The sequence below is a fragment of the Somniosus microcephalus genome, chromosome 16 (assembly GCF_052327205.1).
Source record: "Somniosus microcephalus isolate GS21.2 chromosome 16, FLI_Smic_1.0, whole genome shotgun sequence".
NCBI lineage: Eukaryota > Metazoa > Chordata > Chondrichthyes > Squaliformes > Somniosidae > Somniosus > Somniosus microcephalus.
The window spans coordinates 22,012,916-22,040,737 of NC_141002.1; the positions used below are offsets into that span (position 1 = coordinate 22,012,916).

Sequence of the window (27,822 nt, forward strand, 5' to 3'; positions counted from 1 at the left end):
CGTACAGTTCACATGTTGATTGCACATCGTCTTTTTATTAGTTATCAATCTTCTAGATGTTCAAAATCTAGAGTAGATTTGTACTCTCAAATGCTTTCTCCATTCAAGACTTGAAGAGGTTTAAGATGCACAACTTTATGATTTCATAATGACCGTACCTTGAGATGTACACAGTTAATAGTGATTTCAATAGAACGATTCTCTTTTTTGTGTGTAATAGAGATGAAATGTATTGCATACACTGAGAAACGAATGCAAGCTGCCATCTTTTGTGAGTCCATAATTAATATGCACCCCTGGTGTCTGCTTTCGTTATATCACAACACCTGTCAGCATTTGTCTCATTGTTGCCACTACACCAGGGCTTCCCCAGTATGGCTTTATTTGCCTAGAGAATATCGTGATGGATTAACAGGGTAAGTAGTTAAAAGAAAGATTTAGCAGCATGTTTCGGCAGATGCACATTACGGACTCACAAAAGTCATTCCATTGGATCAATGCTTTGGCTCTTCAAACTGTTTGGGCAGGTGACAGAAATTTGAAGTCTAAATAATGACGTTTGGAGGAGTTAAAGACATAGACTGACTGCTTCTGTCTGAAGAAAAGTCAATGGAATCTTCTATTGGAAAAAGAGTAAGAGTTGAACCTGTGTTACAGAAAACAATTCATCTTGCGCAATGGCTTGGTTTGCGGGCTTTGAGTAGAAGGTGTGGTGAATGTAAGATAGAATGATGAGCCCAAGGTGATCGCGTAATCTCAGGAAGAATAAGTCTGTCTTCAATGCTGGGTGAATATTGATAGAAAGGAAGGAAGAGCTGCACTCACCATCAGCCTGTGCTCTTTTAATGCACGTGTTGCCATGGAAAGTGAAGTAAATAGGGAGTGGCATGGTGACAAGCCAGCCAAGTGGTAGCATTTTATTGACATTAAAAGAAAGGTAGGAAGAGTTAAAAAAGAGTGGTGTGTTGCTGTACCAGTACTGGGAAAAGGGGTGACGAGGAGGTAGGCCATGTTATCCTCCCAATGGATGGGCCACATCAGACCAGCACATCTATCTATAATACATATATATGCTACTTAGATTTGTAGGGCATGCCACAGTATTTCTTCCAGGTGCTGTCTCTGGCTATAATAGCTATGTGTTGTACTTGCAGAAGACAGCAGGCAGCATGGACCAATGTTTGAAGAACAACCACTGCCTACCATCTACCCAGAAGAGTCTGAGGAGGCAAAAGTGTCACTAAACTGCCGAGCTCGGGCAATTCCTCCCCCAGTCTACAGGTAAAAGAAACTGCTTTTTTTCTGCATAAATGTGCCAGTGTGTTGTTATGGGTGTTCAAAGGAATGTAGTTACATATGTTTGGTATCGATATTAGAAGGTATGTCAAACCTGCTTTACCTCACTTTATGTTCCCTTATACTTTTCCTACTCCTCTATTGTCATCATTTGATCACCAGGTGAGTACCGGAATGGCTTTCATTTAGCCTCTGCATTCATGTAAAATGCGCACCATGTACACTGTCGCTGTTTTCATTGTGTCTAACATAATTGCAGGAACGTGTTGTGTGCTGGGACCTCCCCTGGTTGCACGGGCCTTTTCTCTTTGTATTTTTTTACATGTAGAAATGCGCTTTGTGTTTGCTGTAGGTGGAAGCTAAACAACCGGGACATTAATGTGGACGATAGCCGCTACAGTATGATCGGCGGCAACCTAGTTATCAACAACCCGGAGAAGGCGAAGGACCGTGGCAAGTACCAATGCCTGGCAACAAACAAGTACGGAACCATCATCAGCAAAGAGGCCGAGCTGCAATTTGGATGTACGTAGTTATCTAGAAACCAGAAATCCTCCTAAATAGATCTCTGTGCCAGTTAGTATTTCATTGTTGCCATGTTTTTCTTCTCGGGTGTCAGCCTTGGCTCTGTGGGTAGCAGTCTCTCCTTGGAGTGAGAAGGTTGTGGCTTCAAGTCTCACTCCAGAGAGTTGTGCACATAATCTAGGCTGATACTTCAATGCAATACTGAGGGGGTGCTGCACTGTCAGAGGTGCCGTCTTTTGGTTGAGATGGTAAATCAAGACCCCGTCTGCCCCCTCAGATGGACATAAAAGGTTCCATGGCACTATTGGAAAAATTCTCCTGGAGTTCTGGTCATTTATTCCTCACCCAATATCACTGGAATAAACAGATGATCTGGTCATTCATCTCATTGTGGGACCTTGCTGTGTGCAATTATACTGTCGCGTTACCTACATTACAATAGTGACTGCGCTTCAATAAGTACTTTATTGACTGTGAAGTCCTTTGGGACGTCCTGAGTTTATGAAAGGAGCTGTGGAAATGCAAGTTCTTTCTTTTCCTCGGAATCTCCTGAAAGCCTTGTCTTTGTGACAAAAATGAAGCATCTTTATCTTTGTTAAACTACCTATTGATTTGTGGCCACAATACACACACAGAGTTAAGGTCAGTCATTGCTAGCTGTCTTCTGTAAGTTACATAACAAGCCCACTAATATTCACACTCAGGGCAAGGCAGGAAATGGTTCTGCAGGTCGCTGGTATGCCTGGTCTGTTTTGCTGCTGTGGTATCGAGATGGGGGACCCATCCAGCAGGTAACTCCAAGTATTCGGCACAGATCAATGAATCCAACCATCCCATCCAATTCTAAACAACCTGGTGATTTTGATTGACAGTTGTGTCTGGCGCGAAGACAGGACTTTGGGGGTGACCGGGCCAGCGATTCTTCTGATGGATAGCTCTGCGGCCAGGAGCTTCCGATTCTGGGCTCATGTTTGGTGCATGGGCTCAGCTCGGCAGTCAGCCTGAAGCCAGCAAGGAGACTGAGCTTGGATGTTGCTCCACGGTAGCGTTTCACCACATAAGAAGTGAGCAACTGTCGAGAGGTAGTGCAGGATGAGCGTATTTGTTACGTTGATGTTCTACCGAGAACTGCTTATTTACCTGTTCAAGGTTAAATGTCTATTGGTTTCTAGTCTGAGCCTCGGTCTGATAGTGTATGGAAGATGAATGGTCCACATAACAGCACATGATGTATTGCAGTAGGCTGGAGTACAGTAGCAAGGGTTCTCTGTTTGCCCCGGGGACTTGTGTATTTACCTAGATATTGAGGAGATAAAGACGTACTTTGGCTGGTAGTAACCGGGAGGTTCACTGAAGGGAATGGTCATTGACACTGTAACCCAAATAATGCATCTAGTAAAAAACATAACATAACCGCATCCATCCTTCGAGAGGGCCAGAGAAGAACAATCCAAATGATTTTGCGTCTTAAAATTACCTAGTTAGGAGGAGGCGCTTACAGAATTAAAGATTAAGAGCCACGTCTCCGAAACGTCTCAAAGTGCTTCATGTACAAGGAATTTAACTCGCTGCTGTGTTGTCCAACGTGACAGACCTTTCTGCATCGAATTAGGTCTCGCGAACATCAATGAGTTCAACGATCAGTTATCTGAGTTTTTTTTATTGTGTGTGGCCAGGTTGTGATAATTCATTGATTAACCGGGAAGCCTTTTGTAGTTACCTTCAGGCCAGGGAGAAATGTTGAAGGAATTGCTTTCGGACATTTTATGTGTATTTGTTTATTTCCCTTAGGAGCTTGTAGATAAATCCAGCACGCTATTTCAAATTAAACTCTGATGGTAGGACAAGGGGGCACAAGTTCAAAGTAATGACAATAATTTATTTTCTGATGTCAGGAAGTTCTTCATGTCGAGTCCTCAATGCGTTGAATAGACTCCTGGGTGCAGCGGTGGTTTTCAAACTGTCTTGTGTGGGGAAACCCACTGTGCTCCCAGGGAGCCCCCTCTGACCAGACCTCCAGAAGATAGCGTCCGCCTAACCAAAATATATGGGCCATATCCCCGCAGAAATATATTTTATTATCCGACAGCAACAGGCAGGCTAGATAATGCAGAAATATACAAGGACTGCATTTTGAAAACCTGTGTGCTGGATTGGTGGAGACCAGAGACGGTTTCTAAGAAATAGTCGGATGCAGTGATGGAAGCGCTATCGCTTCTTTTAAGAAGGATGAACCTATATGGGCAGGATAGTTTTTCTCATCGTATCTATCCCGAGATCGTTTGTAAATTGGAGCGGTCCATGACAACAACAACTTGTATTTATATAGCGCCTTTAACGTAGTAAAACGTCCCCCCGCTTGCATATTATTTTAGTCAGCTGTTAAAATTTACACTCAACTTTTACCTTTTTAGTTGCAGCCACTTAGCTCATGTACTTTCAGCCTTTTAAAAGCCAAGCCTGGCGTCACCTAATCCATTTACCTCCTCTGATCACCTATTCTTTTCTAACCTTGCCAATGCTTTGCCCTGTGAGCCTTGGTCCTTCGACCAGGCGTGCCAATAAAATAAAGAACACAGAACGAAGCCGCGGGGTAGAATTTATATCCACTGGCGATTTCGACCCTAACTGGTTTGTAATTTGTCACTTCGGAGTTGTCAGGTCAGCTCACTAGAGAGGTATAAATCGTATCCCTCAGCTCCCCATCATATTGCCCTCTGTTTATTATTATTATACACTAAGAGATGGTCAGGGATGGATTACTAAGCTATAAGCATCACTCATTGTTTATGGGGGGGAGGGAAGAAGGGGACCTTCAATGAATGTTTGTGAACTCTTAGCCAATGCTGTAATGTGTCCCTGGCCATCCATTACTCTCTAGATTGTGCAGTGTGCATGAAATTTGATTCCGAATCAATTCAGCTTACGGAGTCCCTTCCAAGCAGACTGGAATGCAGCAGAGATGTGCCTCAAATGTAGTGGAGTGAAACCGCAATCTCTTTCCCCTGCGTTGACGGAAAGTGCTATTTAAACAAATCTCGGTTCCAGCGTTCATTTTTAAAAATCCCGTCAACGTGTTTAATTCCACCATCTCATCCTTGGTGAAGGTGAGCACTTACTAACAGGAATAGAAGGTTCCGGGACCCGGGTTCGAATCCGGCCTCGGGTGACTGTGTGGAGTTTGCACATTCTCCCCGTGTTTGCGTGGGTTTTCTCCGGGTGCTCCAGTTTCCTCCCACAGTCCAAAGATGTGCGGGTTAGGTTGATTGGCTATGATAAATTGACCCTTAGTGTTAGGGGGATTAAATACGTGGGGTTACGGGGATAGGGTGGGATATGTGTTGGTGTAGGGGTTACGGGGATCGGGTGGGATATGTGTTGGTGCAGGCTCGATGGGCTGAAATGGCTTCTATCTGCACTGTGGGGTTTCTGTTTCTGTTCCGAAGCTGATCGCAGCCAGGGCAGTAGAAGCTGCACGATAATGGGCTTCAGTCCCCCCTGGGCAGGGGAGGAGAACATCAGTTTAGTTTGCGATTTTTGTCCCTGTCTAGTGAGCACTGCTGGGATGTGCATCGGGTGAGGATAGGGCTGGGCTTTGGCTGTGATGTTCTCCAGAGTCGAATAGCTTGCTGATACTCGCGCGTGGAGAAAAGCCACTTTTGGGCAGGTGTTGGAGGGAACCCATGGAAGCGTACTTCCGAAAGAGTCAAGGCCTTCACTGGGTAGGTTTGGATGAAGAAAGCCCTTCAGCCCATTTGATCCCATCCCTCCAGAACACCATCCCTACCATTGTAGCATCGGGCTGTTTTAAACATTCCAGGGTCTGGTCTCAGCCACCCACCCTGGCAGCTAATTCCAGCTCTGGCTCACACTAAAGGGGATGGGGGAAGTGTATTCGGGTCACCATTTTATTTTATTTTTATTTTTTTTATTCATTGATGGGATGTGGGCGTCACTGGCTAGGCCTGCATTTAGTGCCCATCCCTAATTGCCCTTGAGAAGATGGTGGTGAGCCGCCTTCTTGAGCCGCTGCAGTCCATATGGTGTAGGTGCACCCACAATGCTGTTAGGAAGGGAGTTTCAGGATTTTGGCCCAGCGACAGTGAAGGAATGGCGATACAGGTCCAAGTCAGGATGGTGTGTGGCTTGGAGGGGAACTTGTAGGTGGTGATGTTCCCATGCGTCTGCTGCCCTTGTCCTTCTAAGTGGTAGAGGTCGCGGGTTTGGAAGGTGCTGTTGAAGGAGCTTTGGCGAGTTGCTGCAGTGCATCTTGTAGATGGTACACACTGCAGCCACAGTGCGCCGGTGGTGGAGGGAGTGAATGTTGAAGGTGGTGGATGGAGTGCCAATCAAGCGGGCTGCTTTATCCTGAATGGTGTCGAGCTTCTTGAGTGTTTTTGGAGCTGCATTCATCCAGGCAAGTGGAGAGTATTCCATCACACTCCCGACTTGTGCCTTGTAGATGGTGGAAAGGCTTTGGGGAGTCAGGAGGTGAAACACTCGCTGCAGAATTCCCAGCCTCTGGCCTGCTCTTGTAGCCACAGTATTTATATGGCTGGTCCAGTTCAGTTTCTGATCAATGGTAACCCCCAGGATGTTGATAGTGGGGGATTCAGCGATGGTAATGCCATTGACTGTCAAGGGGAGATGGTCATTGCCTGGCACTTGTGTGGTGCGAATGTTACTTGCCACTTGTCAGCCCAAGTCTGAATGTTGTCCAGATCTTGCTGCATATGGACACTGCATTTTAACCTAGGTGCTGTTTCCCTGTCAAAAGATTACTGTTCACCAGGCAAAGCGCATGCATGTTCTGTGTAAGATAAACGGCAGCGTCCTTCCAATATCCATAGAACGATAAATTACTGGGGACGAATACAAGTTCACCAATAAATCTAACAGCACAGTGAATGCTTTTACACCGACACACCTAACTACATTGACAGAAAGCGAATGTGCTTGCATTTGGTTGCAGTTATTTCCAGGAGTATAGAGGGTCGTAGAATATTTCTGAGATACAGTCACAGAACAGTTAGGAGAAACGATTAACTGTGATCTCGGAGCTGTCCTCGTGGATTAACTGCCGTTCTGTCCGGCGCCTTTGTGAAAATTGTTCACGCGTGTCATGATTGAAACCAGTGTTTGTGCTAATGGGAACACCGCTCAGTGAAAGATTTATTCTACCTGCAGCAGGAGTTGCCTCCCTTGAAGAGGAAGCAAAATCTAGGGGTAGTACTTTTTGTTCAAAGTATTCACCCGTCTTCTACTGAGAAAACAAAGCCCCCAAGGTTTGTGCGATATTTTCTAAACGTGCGGTTCCCGCTGACCTACTGGAATTAATTCGGTTAGTGTTCTGCTCTTTCTGTCACATGCTTAAAAATGACTGCAAATCATTTGTGTTAATGACTCGTTGGCAGCTGTTGCCTGTATCTGAGAGTGTTTTGTGTCTTAGAATTGTGGCTATCGACCACAAAACTATTGTGATGAATTAGGTTTCCATAAAGAACTTTTTGCTTTAAGCAGCAGAAACAGTTGACTGGGATATTTTTAAGTCCAACGGACTGTTGAAGAATGAGAGCAAAGATTATATTGCTTCATATCATTAGAATTAAGCCCCAATTTTAACCGAAATTTTAACTTTAATGGAGTCGAAAATCAGGTGTAAATCGGTCATCCGACCCCGGCCTGTCATGTTCTCAACGGGTGGGTGCAGTTAAAAATCGGGGCTTTCCTCTTTGAAAATCGACTCGTGACTGTCTCCATCTCTTTCTCCTCCAGATCTCGAGAGATTTCCAACTGATGAGCGCCAGGCCGTGAAAGCAAGGGAAGGAGTTGGTGCGATGCTTTTCTGTGCCGCACCTCCACATTTCCCAGGTAATTCCACACACCTACCATGCCATTCCATGAATTTCTATGCCTCTCAATCGTACTTCCTATTTGCTTCGCTTGTCTTGCCAAATTTCCCGCCCAGGGCTCCCGAAGGCATTGACTCCTTCCTGGAGTATAGCTCACGGGAACTGGTCGTCCTACAGTGCCTCATCCCAAGTGGCTGTTCAACTGTGAGCACTGGCGGTCAATTTTGGCAGGCTGTCAATTGTGGGGGGCGAGGTGGGGGGCATTTTTTTGAACCCAGCGTCAGCATCAAGTGGTACTTGGGCGGGTATAATAGATATATGATAAACCTCCCACAATTCTGCTCTAAAAGATAGAAACATAAGAAACATAGAAGATAGGAGCAGGAGTAGGCCATTCGGCCCCTCGAGCCTGCTCCACCATTCAATGCGATCATGGCTGATCATCCAAATTCAGTACCCAGTCCCTACTTTCTCCCCATATCCCTTGATCCCTTTAGCCTTGAGAAATATATCCAAATCCTTCTTGAATATATTTAATGAATTGGCCTCTACTGCCTTCTGTGGTAGAGAATTCCACAGGTTCACCACTCTCTGGGTGAAGAAATTCCTCCTCATCTCCGTCCTAAATGGCCTACCCCTTATCCTTAGACTGTGACCCTGGTTCTGGACTCCCCGACCATCGGGAACATTCTTCCTGCATCTAGTCTGTCCAGTCCTGTCAGAATTTTCTAAGTTTCAATGAGATCCCCTCTCATTCTTCTAAACTCCAGCGAGTACAAGCCCAATCGATCCAATCTCTCCTCATACGTCATTCCTGCCATCCCAGGTATCAGCCTGGTGAATCTTCGCTGAACTCCTTCCATGCCAAGAACATCCTTCCTCAGATAAGGCGACCAAAACTGCACACAATACTCCAGATGTGATCTCACCAAGGCCCTGTACAACTGCAGCAAGACATCCTTGTTCCTGTACTCGAACCCTCTCGCTACGAAAGCCAACATACCATTTGCCTTCTTAACCGCCTGCTGCACCTGCATGCTTACCTTCAGCGACTGGTGCACAAGGACACCCAGGTCTCGTTGCACTTCCCCTTCTCCCAATCTATTGCCATTCAGATAATAATCTGCCTTCCTGTTTTTGCTACCAAAGTGGATAACCTCACATTTATCCACGTTATATTGCATCTGCCATGCATCTGCCCAATCACCCAACCTGTCCAAATCATCCTGGAGTTTCTCGGCATCCTCCTCACAGCGCACACGCCCACCCAGCTTTGTGTCGCCTGCAAATTTGGAGATATTACATCTAGTTCCCTTGTCTAGATCATTAATATATAAAGGTGCATTACAACATCCACCTCAAAACAGTGCCTCCACCTGCTCCCCAACAAATTCATGTTGCTAATGGGAATCATAGAATCTCTCACCCCTATTCCAAGAAACATTACAAGCCCCTTACAGTCTTACCAGATCACTGATAGAATCTTACAGCACATTATGAGGCCATTCGGCCCCTCATGCCTGACTCTTTGAAAGAGCTATCCAATTAGTCCCACGCCCCTGCTCTTTCCCCATAGTCCTCCAGAGTTTTCCTTTTCAAGTATTTATCCCATTCCCTTTTGAAAGTTACTGCTTCCCCCACCCTTTCAGGCAGTGAATTCCAGATCATCATAATTCGCTGCGTTAAGGAAACATTCTCTTTATCTTCCCTTTGGTTCTTTTGCCAATTATCTTAAATCTGTGTCCTCTGGTTAATGACCCTCCTGCCAGTGGAAGCAGCTTCACCTTATTTATTCCATCAAAACTCCTCATCATTTTGAACACCTCTATTAAATCTTGCCTGAACCTTCTCTGCTCTAAGGAGAACAATCCAAGCTTCTCTAGTCTCTCCACATAACTGATGTCTTTCATCCCTGGTACAATTCTGGTAAATCTCCTCTGCATCCTCTCCAAGGCCTTGACATCCTTCCTCAAGTGTGGTGCCCAGAATTGGACACAGTACTCCAGCTAAGGCCTAACCAGTGATTTATAAGGGTTTAGCATAACTTCCTTTCTTTTGTTCTTTATTGGGCTGTGGAGGCGGGATTGGAGGCATGTGGGGGTTAAAATCTCGAAATCAGGGGACACGAACCCATCCTGCCCCCATGCCAGTTTCAAAGGAGGCGGATACCCGACCTGTGCTGGGACCCGCCTCCCCGAGGCGGGAAGGGAATTAGTGCCAATTAACTGCCTGTTAACAGGTAGTTAACAGGCAGTTTTTCGCCTAATCCCTATTTTTATTCCTGAAGTGTGGGATTCCCGACGGCTCCAAACCACGCCAAGTTAGCAAGGTGGACCGTCGGGCTGAAGGACTTGGAGGGTTCGAGATGTCCGGTGTTCAGGTGAGTGATGGGTGCATGAGTGCAGAGGTAAGTGTGTTTGGTGTGTGTAAAGTGTTTAAAGAGGTTTTACTTACCTTTACTTACCTTTACAGCCTTCCTCCCTTCCTTCAGGTCTCGGGAGTCCCTCATCTCACCGGCACAGAAAGCAGAATGGCCGCGAGCTGTCAAAAGTTGCAGCATTCAGCTTTCTGTTCTGGAGAGATCTCTAAATCAGCCTGAGAGGAAGGAATTAACTTAGTGTACAGATTGTCAGTGTTTGACAGCTTCAAAGAGCTGTCAAACGCTGATATTTTAGCTGTCAAAAGCTCTTGACAGATGAAATGTCAATCTGTGACGTCACCTGTTGCCGGGTGGCCTGCTGAGCCTGCTGGGCTCGCTGTGACATTCAAATGATAAGGATGCATCTAATTAAAGGCTGCCGTCTGCTCTCTCTCTGGGGTGTTGGTGTGAGGATCCCATTGTTCTGTGGCAAAGGTGGTACTTGGTGATTAATGCGCCAAACTGGCTCCACGTAATCATGACCTAGTCATCGTATTCAATGGGTGATGTCCATCTCAAATGGGTTTCCTTTGTTGTCTTAGAGCATCTTGAGCTGCACAAACTGCTGAAGCTGTTGGGGGAATCCATTACAGTTACGTGGGAAGCAACAATATCCAGACATTAATGCCTCACCCCGCCAGATATCAGATCCAGTAAACTTCCAGTGTGTTTGATTGCTTCAAAGACAACAGTCCTATGCTGAAAGATGGCCAGTGACATAAATTATAGCTCTGGCTCCTCGTCTTTCGTTTCAGAAGATTCATCCTAATTCCGTGGCTCAATTGGAATTTGCATCGTCCATATAGAACATTTCATCATGAAAGTCGGCCAAGCGATAAACCTTACCGTTTGTCTAAAATTTCTGCTGTTCAGATGAAGTTTGGTCAAAAAAGAGGATATTATGATGTGGACTGATTCTAATTTTATTTTTTTCGAAGTATTGGGCTGTTTCAGGATCTTGCTGTGCCTTTCTGCTCCTGTGAATTAATTAACCTTCAAATAACCCAGACCAAGTACATCTAACCTGTACGTTTTGGTCAGACACCTTACTGTTTTCCACCTTTCGGATGGGACAGGATGGTGGGCATCCCTCGTAATCTCTACTGAGCAATACTTCGTGATTGGAGGTTAGCTGTTGACCCTAGGTATGCTAACTCATACATGGCACATATAAGGATGATTGTTTTGGGTCATGGGAAACTTGGGCTGGCACTTTTCTCCTCAATCTTGCCCAGCATGGCGGAGAATGAGGTCAAATTTAGGCTGTGAGGCCTCCCGTTAGCTCACCGCTCCCCCCTGCCCTCACCAGGGCTACTGATGGCCAGTCCTTTCCTGCTTGCTGATGACAATGGCTGCTGGGGAGGCAGGGCCCATGTCCTGGCAGGATTTCCCTTCCATTTCCCCGCGCCCCCAATTCGCCGCTGTTTCCAGGCACTGCCTTGTATACGGTAGCGGTAAGCCCCGGGAAACAGCAGGAGCGGCTTGGAACTCTACCTGTGGAGAGAGTGGACTTCGTACTGACCACCTCTCCTCTCCCTTTGGTCAGGCTTCAAACATTTGGCTGAAGCCCCTGTCTCGGCTTAGGCCTTCAGTGGGATGTCGACTCTTCTGCCCCTTTTAAGGTCTCTCGCCAGCTCCCTTAGTGCTGTAGCGGCTGTGATATTCTCCCCTTCGCATGCTTGGCAGCGTGAGTCTCGCCAGAAGTCCACCATGTATACAGGAGGAACCCTGGGCTAGCATAATAGGTTGGGTTTGGAGGGGAAGAACAGAAATCCCGCCACATCCAACTACCCCCGCAGGAGAATTCTGGCCTTGTTCTCCAATAGACCAAAACCACCTTCTTGCTGACAACTTGTCGTGAACACGAGAACAAAGCAGAACAGTCCGAAATCTAATGCTCACCTCTGCTCCAGTGTCGGGTTCCATTTCCCACACCAAACACTTAGTGCTAGGTTCCAGGCAGCCTCCTGCTCTTAGAAGCAGCACAGTTTACAACTCAAGAAATGATATTTAGCCCATCGTGCCTTTTCTAGAGCAATCTACGCTAACACCAATCCCCCACTCTCTCCCGTAGCTCGGTATCTTCCTGGGCATCAAATATTCATCCAATTTTCCCTTAAAAGATGCATTGATCTCTGCCTCAACCGCTCCCTGTGGAAAAGCTTTCTATGCTTTAGCAATCCTCTGCATTAAGAAATGTTTCCTACGCTCTCCCCACACTTTTCATCATCATTTTTCATCATCATTTTAAATTGACAACACCTCATCAACCAGGGCAGGGGGGCGGTTAAAATATCCCTGGAGCTGCCGGGAGCTGACCATTCCCAATTATAACCTGCTCAACAAAGCAGGAGGCAGGGGCACACACCCAAAACTGACGGGGTCCTTTTTGACACATGTAGGTCAGGCCCGATGACGTCATTGGGACCCGACTGCCATTTTAACTCAGGGGCCTGACAGGATTTTTCAGTCGGTGGGAACGAGGATCCAGGTCCAGGAGACGTTCAAAAAGGTAAGTACTTTTTTTCCACTTTCCTTGTGAGCCCTGAAGGAGCAGGAGTCCCACAAGGAAAGTTTACTCCTCCCCTGGGGTGGACCTGTCACTCTCTCCACCTCCCCTGGGGTGGACCAGTCACTCCCTCCACCTCCCCTAGGGTGGACCTGTCACTCCCTCCACCTCCCCTAGGGTGGACCGGTCACTCCCTCCACCTCCCCTGGGGCGGACCTATCACTCCCTCCACCTCCCCTAGGGTGGACCTATCACTGAGCAGCGGGTATGTCTTTAACTTGCATCTCTACCCACCCACTCTAAACTGGTCCGGAGTTAATATCGGGCCTACTCTGTGCTAATCCAACCTGCGACCCAGTGCTATAAAAACAGAAACTGCTGGAAATACTCAGCAGGTCAGGCAGTATCTGTGGAGAGAGGTTAACTGGACCAGCCACATAAATACTGCGGCTACAAGAGCAGGTCAGAGGCTGGGTATTCTGCGGCGAGTGTTTCACCTCCTGACTCCCCAAAGCTTTTCCACAAGGCACAAGTCAGGAGTGTGATGGAATACTCTCCACTTGCCTGGATGAGTGCAGCTCCAACAACACTCAAGAAGCTCGACACCATCCAGGACAAAGCAGCCCCCTTGATTGGCACTCCATCCACCACCTTAAACATTCACTCCCTCCACCACCGGCATACCCGTGGCTGCAGTGTGTACCATCTACAAGATGCACTGCAGCAACTTGCCAAGGCTTCTTCGGCAGCACCTCCCAAACCCACAACCTCTTCCACCTAGAAGGACACGGGCAGCAGACGCATGGGAACACCACCACCTCCAAGTTCCCCTCCAAGTCACGCACCATCCAGACTTGGAATTATATCACCGTTCCTTCCTCGACGCTGGATCAAAATCCTGGAACTCCCTCCCTAACAGCGCTGTGGGAGTACCTTCACCACAAGGACTGCAGTGGTTTAAGGCGGCTCACCACCACCTTCTCAAGGGTATTAGGGGTGGGCAATAAATGCTGGCCTTGCCAGCGATGCCCACATCCTGGAATGAATTTAAAAAAAAGAGTTAATGTTTCAGGTCGATGACCTTTCATCAGAACTGGAAAAAGTTAGAGATGTAACTCAGTTTCTCTCTCACAGATGCTGCCTGACCTGCTGAGTATTTCCAGCAGTTTCTGTTTTTATTTCCGATTTCCAGCATCCGCAGTATTTTGCTTTTGTATTAGTGTGACTTGGGTGCACTGTTGCATCTTAATTGAATCTGTTAAAACATATTTCTGGTGCTTCGGCTTGTGCCCTGCTACAGAATGACATTGGGAATGGGGTAAGATGCCCATTTGGCTTCTCAGCTGAAGGACCTGGTGGGACAATCCCTGAACAAAATGGAAAGAGTCAAATAAAGAACAATATGCAATAAATACTTTAGAGGTTTATTTTAAACACGTTTGAGATGTTTGAAAACCAGTACTTGGAATTCTGGGCTGCGTTCATTGCATTAAGATATTATTGAATGGGACGGAATCGGCTTACCTGATTGTACACGAGAGAGATAGAGAGGGAAGGGGAAGAGCAGGAGAGAGAGAGAGTAGCTCAGATAGAGAGAGAGAGGGAGAGCAGGAGAGAGAGAGAGTAGCTCAGATAGAGAGAGAGAGGGAGAGCAGGAGAGAGAGAGAGTAGCTCAGATAGAGAGGGAAGGGGAAGAGCAGGAGAGAGAGAGTAGCTCAGATAGAGAGAGAGGGAGAGCAGGAGAGAGAGAGAGAAACCGGGAACAGAGAGAGAGAACTCCAAAACAGGGAGAGAGAGAGAGCAGAGCCCGAGCAGCAACCGGAGCACGGAGCCTGAAGCCGGAGAAAGGCCCGAGGAACCGGGCCGAGCGAGGCACCGGAGAGAAGGAGAGCGAGCAGCAACAGGAGAAGACCCAGACCGGGAGGAGCGGCCCGAGCCAGTCAAAGAGGCGAGTGGAGAGGTAGGGGTGCCGGATCGGGTCGGGCCTGGAGAGCGAGCAAGCCCGGGGCCTGAAACCCGAGAAACTCCGGGGTCGGAGAAACTCGGACAAACACCGGGCCGGGACAGCACAGCCGAGCCGAGGGGCTGGGGCCAGGGCAGAAGCCCGGAGAGAGCGTTGGGAGCTGAGAGCTGAGAGCGCGAAATTTGAACGAAGGGAAACGGCTGAAAGGAGAAAAGGAGCAAAGAGAGGTAACTGCACCTAGAGAGAGAGAGAGAGAGGAGAGGAAACACCAGCTGGAGAGAAAAAGCCGGAGAAATAAGTTTTACCTAACTCTACCTAAGTTTCATTTTAGTTAAAGTTAGTTCGGAAAAAGTTTAATTTTATTTAAATTTAGCTGGAAAAAAAAAAAAAACCTGAAAAAAGAACAAACCCGCGAGGAAAAGGAACAGAAACCCGAGAGAAACGATAAACTACCCGAACCAAGAGCCTGTGAGAAAAAGAGAAAGATAAACCTTTAAGAGCAGCTATATCAAAGATGAACCCCTGAAAAACTCCCAATTTTGGACCTAAAAGTGGGCTAAGGTGGAACAAGACACAAAAAAGAGAGGAAAAAAAAAGTTATCTATCTGAGACAAAAAACAAACGACTACAATGAGCAGGGAAATGATATATCCTGAGCAATGCACAAAAAATAAAGCAAAGGAAAAATACAAGTACACAACACTAAAAAATAACCCAGAAATCCTCTACGTGGACTATACCACACACAAAGGGACTAAGCTGAAGAACAACCTCATATTCTACACCGAATACGTCACCTCCTGGAAGGAGACTTTACAAAAACACTACACATACGTCTCCAGTGAAGGTATTGGCAGTGGAGGCAGACTGAAAATATGTAAAGATGGAAACCTAGATAAAGATGACCCCCTGCTAACCATAAGCTACTACAACAAAAATAGAAAGATCATGATACAGGGGAATGTGGAAAATCTGGACACCTTCGAAAAGGAATTCCCCCAGTTGAAAACTAAGACAGACACAAAGAGGACCAATGGACAGGAAGCAAAAGAGAATCGAACAGAGGATGAGGAGAGCCAAGTGGAGGAAGAAGAAGAGAGACCAGCAGAGGAAAACACCTCCCTGTACATCTCCACCCCCCCCACACCTCTCAACGAAAACAAAATGATGAAAGAGAATCTGGCCAAACTAGAACTTGATTTCAACGAATACAGAGAAACACTGGCCAAGAATCTGAAGGAGGAACTCAAACAGCTAAAAACGGAACACGAGTCCACCATCCACAAGCTGAGAAAGACCATAGAGGAGCAAAGAAATGAGATCAAAGAACTCCGTACTCAACTAAACAAAATGAAGGAGACCGTAGAAAGGCTCAGCAGGCAACACAAACCTCTTAAGGTCCAAAAACCTGAGGACACAAAAACAACACACACAAGGACACAGAACCCGCCGGATGCCACCCCACACGAAGACACACCGAAAGCCACAAACCCTGCTCCAACCAGCCCTCAGTCGAGTCATGCCCAGACTACTGATACCCAGTCCTCACACACAGGAACACAAAAACCGACAGATACCCCCCTAAACGAGGACACACCGAAAGCCCCAAACCCCGCTCCTGCCACACAACATATCCCAGAAACCCAGCCAACAACCAGCCACCAGGCGAGTCCTACCCAGACTACTGTTACCCAGTCTGAAAAACCAGCCCCTCAGGCGGTCCTGCTGACCGACTCCAACGGAAAGTTTCTGGACCCTCAGAGGCTGTTCCCAGACCATCAAGTCCTGAAAAAATGGTGCAGCAACACAGGCCAAGCAATGAAGATCCTGAACAAAGAATCCCTTGGAAGCCCCAAATGGATTGTGATCCACACAGGCACGAACGACCTACGCACCCTACAGGAAAACACGGCTTGGGCGGTGAGCAGGATGGCAGAAAAGGCCAGCAGGGAATTCCCCGAGGCGCGGATCGTGATCTCCACACTACTGCCCAGAAAGGACACCCCAGCCTATATAATCCACAACACCAACAGGGAGATCGACACGAGATGTTCTGTCCTCCCCAACGTCTCCCTGGCCCATCATCCAAACATCAACACAAGGGACCTCTATGACGAAATACATCTACTCAAACAGCGGATGTGGGTCTTCGCAAGAAACCTCATAAACACTGCCAAAAGACGCAGCCCTCCCACCCCCCCTACCATTGGGAGCCCAAACAGGACCACCAATGTCCCCCACCCCCCTTTACAAAACCGACAACAGAACCGTGCTTTTATACCTGACCCAAGACCCCCCTCTAGACCACAGACTGTAGACCAAGAACTGAGAAAGATCATGACGATGCTGAACAGCCTGATAGAAAGCCGGAGAAATTATTAATATTGTTATTTATCATTATCATTATTGTTATCTTATCAGTATTATTACTATTATTAGATAGATATATGTGCATGCCTCATGAAATTTATACTAAATCATCACTTAGCATTATAGAAAATAGTGTTTCCACACTCATCCCACAAAATAGGTCCATTTTATTTCGTTTTATTGAACTATATAAATGCGTTCTTTCCACATAAGCTGCTGGAATATCCAGGGCCTCCGCTCCTCAACTTTTGGGATGAAGAGTACAGACCCTGAATTCCTAAAAGCTATAAAAGACATTGATATAATTGTGTTAACAGAAACATGGTGCCAAAAGGACATGCCGACCCACTGTCCTCCAATGTACCATGAAATCATTGTGCCCTCAGTAAAGAACACTAAAACACGCAAGGGCAGAACCTCCGGGGGAATATTGGTGTGGTATAAGGGAGAACTGGACAAACACATCTCACCGGTAAAACAGGGGAAATCACACGTATGGCTAAAACTAGATAAAAATATAGGAATAGCAAAAAAAGATGTTTACTTATGTGCGATCTACATACCTCCAATAGATTCGCCATATTTCGAAGAGGAGTTATTTGATACTCTCCACATGGAAATCAGCCATTTCCAGGCCCAAGGAAAGGTGATAATATGTGGGGACCTAAATGCAAGGACTGGTTGTGAACCTGACTTCATAGACCCACAGGGAAACAACCATGTGTTTGGCCAGACCCCTTTAGATGTCACACCAGCCATCGCAAATCGGAACAACCTTGATCGTGAAATAAATAAAAGCGGTAGGGAGGTAGTGCAACTCTGCCGAGCCTTAGGCCTGTACATAGTTAATGGTAGGTTCAGAGGGGACTCCCTAGGGAGACTCACATACTCCTCAACTCTTGGGTCTAGTGTGGTGGACTATACAATCACTGACCTGGACCCCTGCGATATCAACGCATTCACTGTCAGGCAGCAATCCCCCCTCTCAGACCATAACCAAATAAATGTGTACCTTAAACTTTCTGCCCAAACTACAGACACAAAAAAAGAACACAGTAAGCTACATAAAATAAACCAGACATACAGATGGGCCCCAGACAGTGGAGATAAATTCATCACAGCACTAAATTCACCTGATCTCACAAGTAAAATTTCAAAATTTAAAGAAAATCTATATGAGATCACCAGAGATGGTGTAAACACGGCCATAGAGGATATAAATATGATCTTCCATGAGGCAGCTGTAAAAGCCGACCTCGTGAAACAGAAGAGGAAGCATCACAAAAGACAAAATAAAAATATGAAATGGTTTGACCACGAATGCAAAAATGCCAGAAAAGACCTGAGAAAAATATCAAACCAAAAGCATCGGCAACCAAACAACCCGGACCTACGTACTAGATACAACGAAACCCTCAAAAGATATAAACACACCATTAGGAACAAAACACAAAACTATACCCACAAAATACTCGAAGAAATTGAAAACTCCACCAATCCAAAACAATTCTGGGAAATGTGGAATAACCTGAGTACAACACAATTGCAAGCATTACCAATCCAAGATGGCGACATCTGGAGAACACATTTTGAAAACCTCTACAAAGACATCCCAAAAAACAAAACAAACACAAGTCAACATCAGGTCACAGAAAAACTCCACACATTAGAAGCAACAATTAAAGACAACCAAAACCCTCTAGACTCCCCAATCACACGGAAAGAACTGGCCACAAAAACAAAATCTCTCCACCTAAAGAAAGCCTGTGGCCCAGACAACATCAAAAATGAAATGCTAAAGTTCAGCAATATGGAGATGCAGGGTGCGATACTCAAACTATTCAACATCATATTACGCTCAGGCTGTTTTCCCGATATCTGGTGCCAAGGACTAATCTCCCCCATATATAAAAGTGGAAACAAATCAGACCCAAATAACTACCGCGGCATCTGTGTCAACAGTTGTCTAGGGAAGTTATTCTGCAGTATTCTAAATAGTAGATTACTTGATTTTCTTAACAAACATAATATCCTCAGAAAAAACCAAATAGGCTTTCTTCCAAAACACCGCACCGCCGACCATATCTATACCCTTCACACCCTCATTGAAAAACATAAACACCAAACAAAAAATGGGAAAATATTCGCCTGTTTCATCGACTTCAAGAAAGCCTTTGACTCTATATGGCACGAAGGGCTCTATTATAAACTTCTTCAGTGTGGAATAGGGGGCAAAGTCTATGACCTTATTAAATCAATGTATCTGAAAAACAAATGCGGGGTCAAAATTGGAGACAAACGCACCGATTTCTTCACCCAGAGAAGAGGCGTCCGGCAGGGCTGCAATTTGAGCCCGACCCTGTTCAACATATACATAAATGAATTAGCAGACATGCTGGAGCAAAGCGAGTCACCAGGTCTCCGTCTCCTGGATGGAGAAGTGAAGTCCCTGTTCTATGCGGACGACCTGGTTCTGCTGTCTCCCACAGAACAGGGATTACAGCAACAACTAGACCTACTCGACAAATACTGCCAAAATTGGGCTCTAACAGTAAATCTAAAGAAAACCAACATCATGATTTTTCAGAAAAGACCCAGATGTCAGGAAAACAAATACCAGTTTACCCTCAGTGATACCACTATAGGACACACTATGAGCTACACCTACCTTGGTCTAACTATTACAGCATCAGGGAGCTTCAGCATAGCAGTGAATGCACTAAAAGAAAAAGCCCGAAGAGCCCTATATGCAATAAAAAGAAAATTCTACAACATCCAAATCCCAATCAAAATCTGGCTCAAAATTTTTGACAGCATAATCCTGCCCATTGCACTGTACGGTAGTGAAGTATGGGGCCCGCTAAATCACCAAAGCTACACTAAATGGGAAAAACACACAATAGAAGCCCTACATGCAGAATTCTGCCGAAGCATCCTTCGCACCCAAAGAAAAACGCCAACAAATGCATGCAGAGCCGAACTAGGCAGATACCCACTGATAATAAACATCCAAAAACGAGCACTAAACTTCCTAAATCACCTCAAATCTAGCTCCCCAGACACCCTTCATTTCAAAGCCTTTCAGACCCAAGAGCTAAACCCAGAAAAGAGTCCCCTGAGTCAGCTGCTACTGAAATTAAGTACTCAGCCGGACCCTGACCAGCCCCAGACCAACACAGCCGTCCAAACACCAATCCGAGTGAACCAAATCATTAAAAAATGCAAAGAAACCTACCTGGAACATTGGAACAAAATAACCGAAAGCCAAAGCAGATTAGAATGTTACCGGGCCCTAAAAAGAGAATATAAACTGGCAGACTACCTCACGACCATCAGAGACACAAAACAGAGACAGACCCTCACCAGGTACAGACTAAGCGACCACCAACTGGAAATTGAAAAAGGCAGATACAAGAAATCCTGGCAGCCTAGAGAGAATAGAATATGCGATCAATGTCTGGCTGGCGAGGTTGAAACAGAAATGCATTTCCTCCTAAAATGCGAAAAATTCAACACATCAAGAAACATATTATTCAACAAGCTAAGCCAAACAACCCCAGATTTCAAGGAATTGGATGATCTGTCAAAATTGAGATTAGTCCTAGGAGAAGGAGACAGACCATACCTTGGGGCTAAATATGTAACAACATGTCACAACCTGAGGACTGTTTAAAAGTAAGACTGTTTAAAATTAATATTGAACGTACCAAATGAAGTAGAAAGACTGTTTAAAATTAATATTGTTTAAAAGTAATATTGTATATACCCAACAAATGTCAAATCGATTGACACCTACAGAATGTTGGAAAACTGTACCTTTTTGCAATGTAAGCTTTGGCAATATGGTTCTCTGTAAACTTTCATGCCAATAAAGCATTTGAACTGAACTGAACTGAACTGAACTGAGTAGCTCAGATAGAGAGGGAGGGAGAGCAGGAGAGAGAGAGAGTAGCTCAGATAGAGAGAGAGGGGGAGAGCAGGAGAGAGAGTAGCTCAGATAGAGAGAGAGAGGGAGAGCAGGAGAGAGAGAGTAGCTCAGATAGAGAGGGAGGGGGAGAGCAGGAGAGAGAGAGAATAGCTCAGATAGAGAGAGAGAGGGGAGAGCGGGAGAGAGAGAGAGTAGCTCAGATAGAGAGAGAGGGGAAGAGCAGGAGAGAGAGCGAGTAGCTCAGATAGAGAGAGAGAGGGAGAGCAGGAGAGAGAGTAGCTCAGATAGAGAGGGGAAGAGCAGGAGAGAGAGAGAGTAGCTCAGATAGAGAGAGAGGGGAAGAGCAGGAGAGAGAGAGAGTAGCTCAGATAGAGAGGGAGGGGAAGAGCAGGAGAGAGAGAGAGTAGCTCAGATAGAGAGAGAGGGGAAGAGCAGGAGAGAGAGAGAGTAGCTCAGATAGAGAGGGAGGGGAGAGCAGGAGAGAGAGAGTAGCTCAGATAGAGAGAGAGAGGGAGAGCAGGAGAGAGAGAGTAGCTCAGATAGAGAGGGAGGGGAAGAACAGGAGAGAGAGAGAGTAGCTCAGATAGAGAGAGAGGGGAAGAACAGGAGGGAGAGAGAGTAGCTCAGATAGAGAGGGAGGGGAAGAGCAGGAGGAGAGAGAGTAGCTCAGATAGAGAGGGAGGGGAAGAACAGGAGAGAGAGAGAGTAGCTCAGATAGAGAGGAGGGGAAGAGCAGGAGAGAGAGAGAGTAGCTCAGATAGAGAGGGAGGGGGAGAGCAGGAGAGAGAGAGAGTAGCTCAGATAGAGAGAGAGGGAGAGAGCAGGAGAGAGAGAGTAGCTCAGATAGAGAGAGAGGGTGAGAGCAGGAGAGAGAGAGAGAGTAGCTCGGATAGAGAGAGAGGGGAAGAGCAGGAGAGAGAGAGAGAGTAGCTCAGATAGAGAGAGAGGGAGAGAGCAGGAGAGAGAGAGAGTAGCTCGGAGAGAGAGAGAGGGAGAGAGCAGGAGAGAGATAGTAGCTCAGATAGAGAGAGAGAGGAAGAGCAGGCGAGAGAGAGAGTAGCTCAGATAGAGAGGGAGGGGGAGAGCAGGAGGGAGAGAGAGTAGCTCAGATAGAGAGGGAGGGGAAGAGCAGGAGAGAGAGAGAGAGAGTAGCTCAGATAGAGAGAGAGGGGAAGAGCAGGAGGGAGAGAGAGTAGCTCAGATAGAGAGGGAGGGGAAGAACAGGAGGGAGAGAGAGTAGCTCAGATAGAGAGAGAGGGGGAGAGAGAGTAGCTCAGATAGAGAGAGAGGAAGAGCAGGAGGGAGAGAGAGTAGCTCAGATAGAGAGGGAGGGGAAGAACAGGAGGGAGAGAGAGTAGCTCAGATAGAGAGGGAGGGGAAGAACAGAGGGAGAGATTGGCTGTCGAGGCTGGTCTCCATTAGGCACCGAACAGAACTAATCCCCATTTTATCGCCCAGCAGTCAAGAGATGCAGTGCAACATCCACTGCTCCGTCCCTGCAGGCTCCTGTTTTCTGTCCATGTCCTAAGGGATGGCACTCATTTCATTAATGTCATAAAGATGAAAGGCTGCATGAAGCCTGCTGGCAATCAAACTCTGAATCTCTGGCGCTCAACCAACTGAAATCCCTCTTTTGTGTGCTTGTGGATGAGGTCATGTTTTTTTCTTTTGATGTCCTCCATCTTCAGTCACCTCAGAGAGAATAACGCTCTCCCTTCCCTTCTGGTAGCAGATTATCTTCCCTGACCAACTAACCTGTAACAAAAGGGCTGGGATTTGCCCAGAGCTTGTCAAACATCAGGGGCCACAGTCCCATGGGCTCTTCTACCCCCACATCCTCACATACAGCACAAGTTAAACTTAACTAAGTGAATGAGTACAATTCACAATTCACAATTCAAATCGCTTTATTGGCATGATAAGTTACATCTTATGTTGCCAAAGCATCAAAATACATTTATGGTTGAGCACATAAACGCAGTTCTATTCATACAGTGTATAAACAGGTATATCCCTGAGTGTATAAATATACATTCGCATTGTTTATATATATTCTTTTCTTAGTTTACTGGTTGTCCTCTGTTCATGGCAAGCTGTAACATAGTGTGCTGCCAGTGTTACACAGCTTCTCTCCTCTCCCAGTAGGAATGGGAGTTTTTGGTTGTCATTCAGATTTCTGAATTCAGGGCATATTTATGAGAATTTTTGGTAGAAATTCTCCCTGATGTCCTGATATTTTCCACAGGCTGTGAGGAAGTGCATCTCTGTCTCCACTACTCCCTGACTGCAGTGAGAGCATATCCTGTCTTCTCTTGGCAGCCTGGTCTGCCTGTGTCTGCCTTTTTCGATCGCTAGGCTATGTTCGCTAAGTCTGTACCTTGTCAAGGTTCTTCTCAGTTTGTTATCCTTTACTATGGTCAGGTAATCAGCTATGTTGTATTGTCTGTTTAGGGCCAAGTAGCAATTGAGTTTGCTTTGGGTTTTTGTTGTTTCTGCCCAATATGTCAGATATTTTTCCTTTTGCTTAGCGACGATTGTGTTGGGTCGAATTCTTTGTGTTACCCTGTCACTGTCCTGGGGCTGGTTATTGTTAGTATTGTTAGTAGTTACTTCACTGAGTCCCAGGACTAGTTGACTGAGGGTATTCTTCTTTATGGTCAGCTCTTGGTATTTCAGGGCGCCGTAGTGATAGCATTGGGGGGTTGCTCATTTGTAGGTGATTCCAAAATTTGGTGGCTCTTTTTTGGATAGTGATTATTAATGGATATTGGCCTAGTTCCGCCCTGCATGCATTGTTTACTGTTTTCCTTTGAGTCCGGAGGATACTTTTACAGAATTCTGCATGTAGGATCTCAATTGGGTGTTTGTCCCATTTTGCGAATTCTTGTTGAGTTAGCGGTCCCCATACCTCACTGCCATAGAGTGCAATTGGTTCAATTGCTGATTTGAAAATTTTGAGCCAAATGCTAATTGGGATTTCTATTTGGATTGATTTTTTGATGGCATAGAAAGCCCTTCTTGCTTTCTCTTTCAGTTCATTCACAGCCAGTTTGAAGTTTCCTGTAGAACTGATTTTTAAGCCCAAGTATGTGTAGTTAGTGGTTTGTTCAATTTTGGTTGTTCCTACTGTGAAATTTATTTTGGGTCCCTGATGTTTGGATCTTTGCTGGAACACAAGGACTTTGGTTTTTTGGGGATTTATTGTCAGGGCCCAAGTCTGGCAGTACGACTCCAGCAGGTCCAGGTTCTGCTGTAGACCTTCTTTAGTTGGTGACAGCAGAACCAGGTCGTCTGCATAGAGGAGGAATTTAACCTTGGATTCATATAGGGTGAGGCCGGGTGCTGTAGATTGTTCAAGTAGTTTTGCCAATCCATTTATGTAGATATTAAAGAGTGTCGGTGAGATTGGCGAGCCCTGCGTCACCCCCCGCCCCTGTGGGAAGTATTTTGTTTGTTTGTCTCCAATTTTAACTGCACATTTGTCGTTTGTATACATTGATTTAATTACATCATATGTTTTCCCTCCTACCCCGCTTTCGATAAGTTTCAGGAATAAACCGTCATGCCAGATGGAGTCGAAAGCCTTCTGGAAATCTACAAAGCATGCGTAGATTTTGCTTTTGTTATGGTGAACGTGTTTGTCAATTAGGGTCTGTAGGGTGAAGATATGATCGGATGTTCTATAGTTTGGCAGGAATCTCCCTGGTTAAACTCTCTGGTTCTGTCCATGAATGAGAGATCGGAATCTGCATTTTAAATGAACACTTTATTTACAATATATGGAAAAGCAGCTGCCAAGACACCAACAATTCCATCAACCTGCTGGAAGTGGAATGGAGCTGTCTTAAGCCAACTCCCTTCAGGGCTTTAACTGTCCTTATTTGAGTCGGTTGTGTCGATGAGAAACATTTTTATGCATGCATATCTCTCCCCACCTTGTGGCTGTTAACAGTCACTACGTGGGAAACAACCTACGGATTTCTGGAACCATGCAAGGGATTTCTTTCACATCTCTTATGCTATCTGTGGATTCAAGAATAATATTTGACCTGGGTGATTGTGTCAATATTTTATCAAATCTGCTCGAAATGTCCGAGTCCTGTAAATGCAGATCCCCACAAGCTGGGCCTTCAGCAGAGGGTTAGAGAATATAAAACCTGCCTGGACATGGGTGATGCGTTAATGTTTCTGCTAAATTCCAAGCATTCAGAGTTGGGGCTGACCGCAACTGCTTAATAGGTGATGAACGAGTCAGCAAGTATGACAGCTTAGATAGTGTAAAGCGGGCGATGGATTAGTACTCTGGCTGGATTAGTGTGTGGACTTTCCTCCTTTTCCTGATTGCTATTGCTTCCTATCCGAGATACCAGTAAATATTCAGCATGACTCTCTGTCAGTGAGACACTGCTGAGCTCCCAACAGGGGGCATGCCCACCCGCCCCATGAGGAGGGCACGATCAGGTATCCACACGTCTTTTTCACACTGGGTGATTGTCTTTGCCTCTTTCCCCTTTCTGTTCCTTTACTTGACTTGCTGTTTTCTCATTTCCAACTGTGTAATTTCCCCTTGCAGTCTTCCCAAAGTAGTTGCTCATCATTGAACTGAACCTAGATTCTCTATCGAGAAGTTACCAGCCACCTCTTTATTGTTCAGTACACAGAGGATTCTATTACTTAGCCTTAATGTAGGATTCTTCCTAGTTTTCTTTGAGAAGCCCCATTAACCGATAATTAGTGTAATTCGAAATAAGAATAGAATTGACAGAGGTGGACAGCGCTACCCCTCCCCCAACAGAGAAACCCCAAATAATCATTCCCAACTTACATATCCTGGCATGAACAAGCTGGACGATGCAGACACTTGATGGCCAGCCCATCTCACTGCGGAATACCTCCAAAACGCTATGCTCGTACCTCTCAACTGCCCTGGTTTCTGTGGGTGAATTTCAGTCCTGTCCTGCTGACCTGATTTAGGAACAGGATTCCTGAATTTTAAAGTGCTCTACAAACCTAAAACTTATTTTGGGAGTTAAAGGAGTTGGAGATAAAGCAAATAGGTAATACATTTCCCCCCCCTCCACAGTTCTCAGTGTGTATTTATGGTACTAGCAGATGTGCCTTTGGCATTGCTCGCGATCATTGAGGATACAGTGATCAACAATCTGTAAAGGATAGAACAGAGTACTTTCTACATGGTGAAAAGCTATAAATAATGGAGGTCCAAAGAGACTTGGGGGTCCAGGCACATAGGTCATTAAAATGTCATGAACAGGTACAGAGATAAATAAAAAAAGGCTAATGGAACACTAGCCTTTATATCTAGAGGACTAGAATACAAGGGGGCAGAAGTTATGCTGCAGCTATACAAAGCCCTGGTTAGACCACACCTGGAGCACTGTGAGCAGTTCTGGGCACCACACCTTAGGAAGGATCACAGATCACAGAAACCCCACAGTGCAGATAGAGGCCATTTCGGCCCATCGAGCCTGCACCGAGACATATCCCACCCTATCCCCGTAATCCCACGTATTTAATCCCCCTAACACTTAAGGGTCAATTTATCATAGCCAATCATCCTAACCCGCACATCTTTGGACTGTGGGAGGAAACCGGAGCACCCGGAGGAAACCCACGCAAACACGGGGAGAATGTGCAAACTCCACACAGACAGTCACCCGAGGCCGGATTCGAACCCGGGTCCCTGGCGCTGTGAGGCAACAGTGCTAACCACTATGCCACCGATATATTGGCCTTGGAGGGAGTGCAGTGTAGGTTTACCAGAATGATACCCGGACTCCAAGGGTTAAATTACGAGGAGAGTTTACACAAACCTGGGTTGTATTCCCTGGAATTTAGAAGGTTATGGGGTGATTTGATCAAAGTTTTCAAGATATTAAGGGGAACAGATAGGGTAGCTGGAGAGAAACTATTTCCGCTGGTTGGGAATTCTAGGACTAGGGGACATAGTCTAAAAATTAGAGCCAGGCCTTACAGGAGTGAAGGGTGGTAGAAGTTTGGAACTCTCTCCCGCAAACGGCAATTGATGCTAGATCAGTTGTTAATTTTAAATCTGAGATTGATAGATTTTTGTTAACCAAAGGTATTAAGGGACATGGGACAAAGGCGGGTATGTGGAGTTAGGCCGCAGAGCAGCCATGACCTCATTGAATGGCGGAACAGGCTCGAGGGGCTGAATGGCTTACTCCCTGTTCCTATGTAATGGGGAAAGTTATAGGAAGTAAGTGTGATGTTTACAGGCAGTGCACACTATCCACGTGAGTTTAATATATTACGGCTGACCTCCCGTGGCATTGTTCCTGGTGCTTCGGAGGATACGCTGAAATGTGACAGGAAGGGAGTGCTATGCTTACAGGAAGTGTGTGCTATTTGGAATACTTCTAATATATTACAGATAATTGTATTTTATGGTGTATTATCAGTGTATTTTTATAATTTAAGCCTTAAACTATTCACTGTCTGATTACAATGAAGTTTTAACTCCTCTGATTGAGCAGTGTGAGGAAAGAATAAATGAATCACACGCCAGGCTGATTCTTAATTCATTTGTAATTTGGTTTTGTGGATCACAAAAACACATTAGCGTATAAATAGTGAAAATAAATTAAACTGAAGGTTGTTCGACTGTTTGTGACACTTCACACAATTAAAATGAAGTGCTCCTAATTTTGACCGTTAACCCCTGTTCTGTGGATCCTGTATCCCTGATTTCCAGGTCTACAGGCTGAGCGATACTTTCCTGTCTCCGTCTGTCCCATTGACCATCCACCTCCCTCCGGCCTAGGCCGAAGGAAGGAAACAAAATTTAATGCTGCCAAGAGAGAACAATGGGTTAACGTTTCAATTGGGGCATTTCTGGAGCGTAGGCTTTGACTTTTCTCTTCCAGATGTTGCCCGACTTGCCGTAGTTTATCAGTATTTTCTGCTTCTATTTAGCACCTA

At 45.8% G+C, this 27,822-nt stretch overlaps 1 protein-coding gene across 6 annotated transcripts in view; it reads left to right on the forward strand.

Moving 5' to 3' along the window:
• Positions 1-27,822, forward strand: part of cntn1b (contactin 1b) — a 1,036,112-nt gene that overhangs the window by 421,831 nt on the left and 586,459 nt on the right. For all 6 annotated transcript variants that reach the window (XM_086008675.1, XM_086008680.1, XM_086008681.1 and 3 more), the window contains 3 exons: positions 1,155-1,281; positions 1,649-1,821; positions 7,597-7,692. In XM_086008675.1, coding sequence (XP_085864801.1) covers positions 1,155-1,281; positions 1,649-1,821; positions 7,597-7,692 — 396 coding nt within the window. The remainder of the gene's footprint in view (positions 1-1,154; positions 1,282-1,648; positions 1,822-7,596; positions 7,693-27,822) is intronic.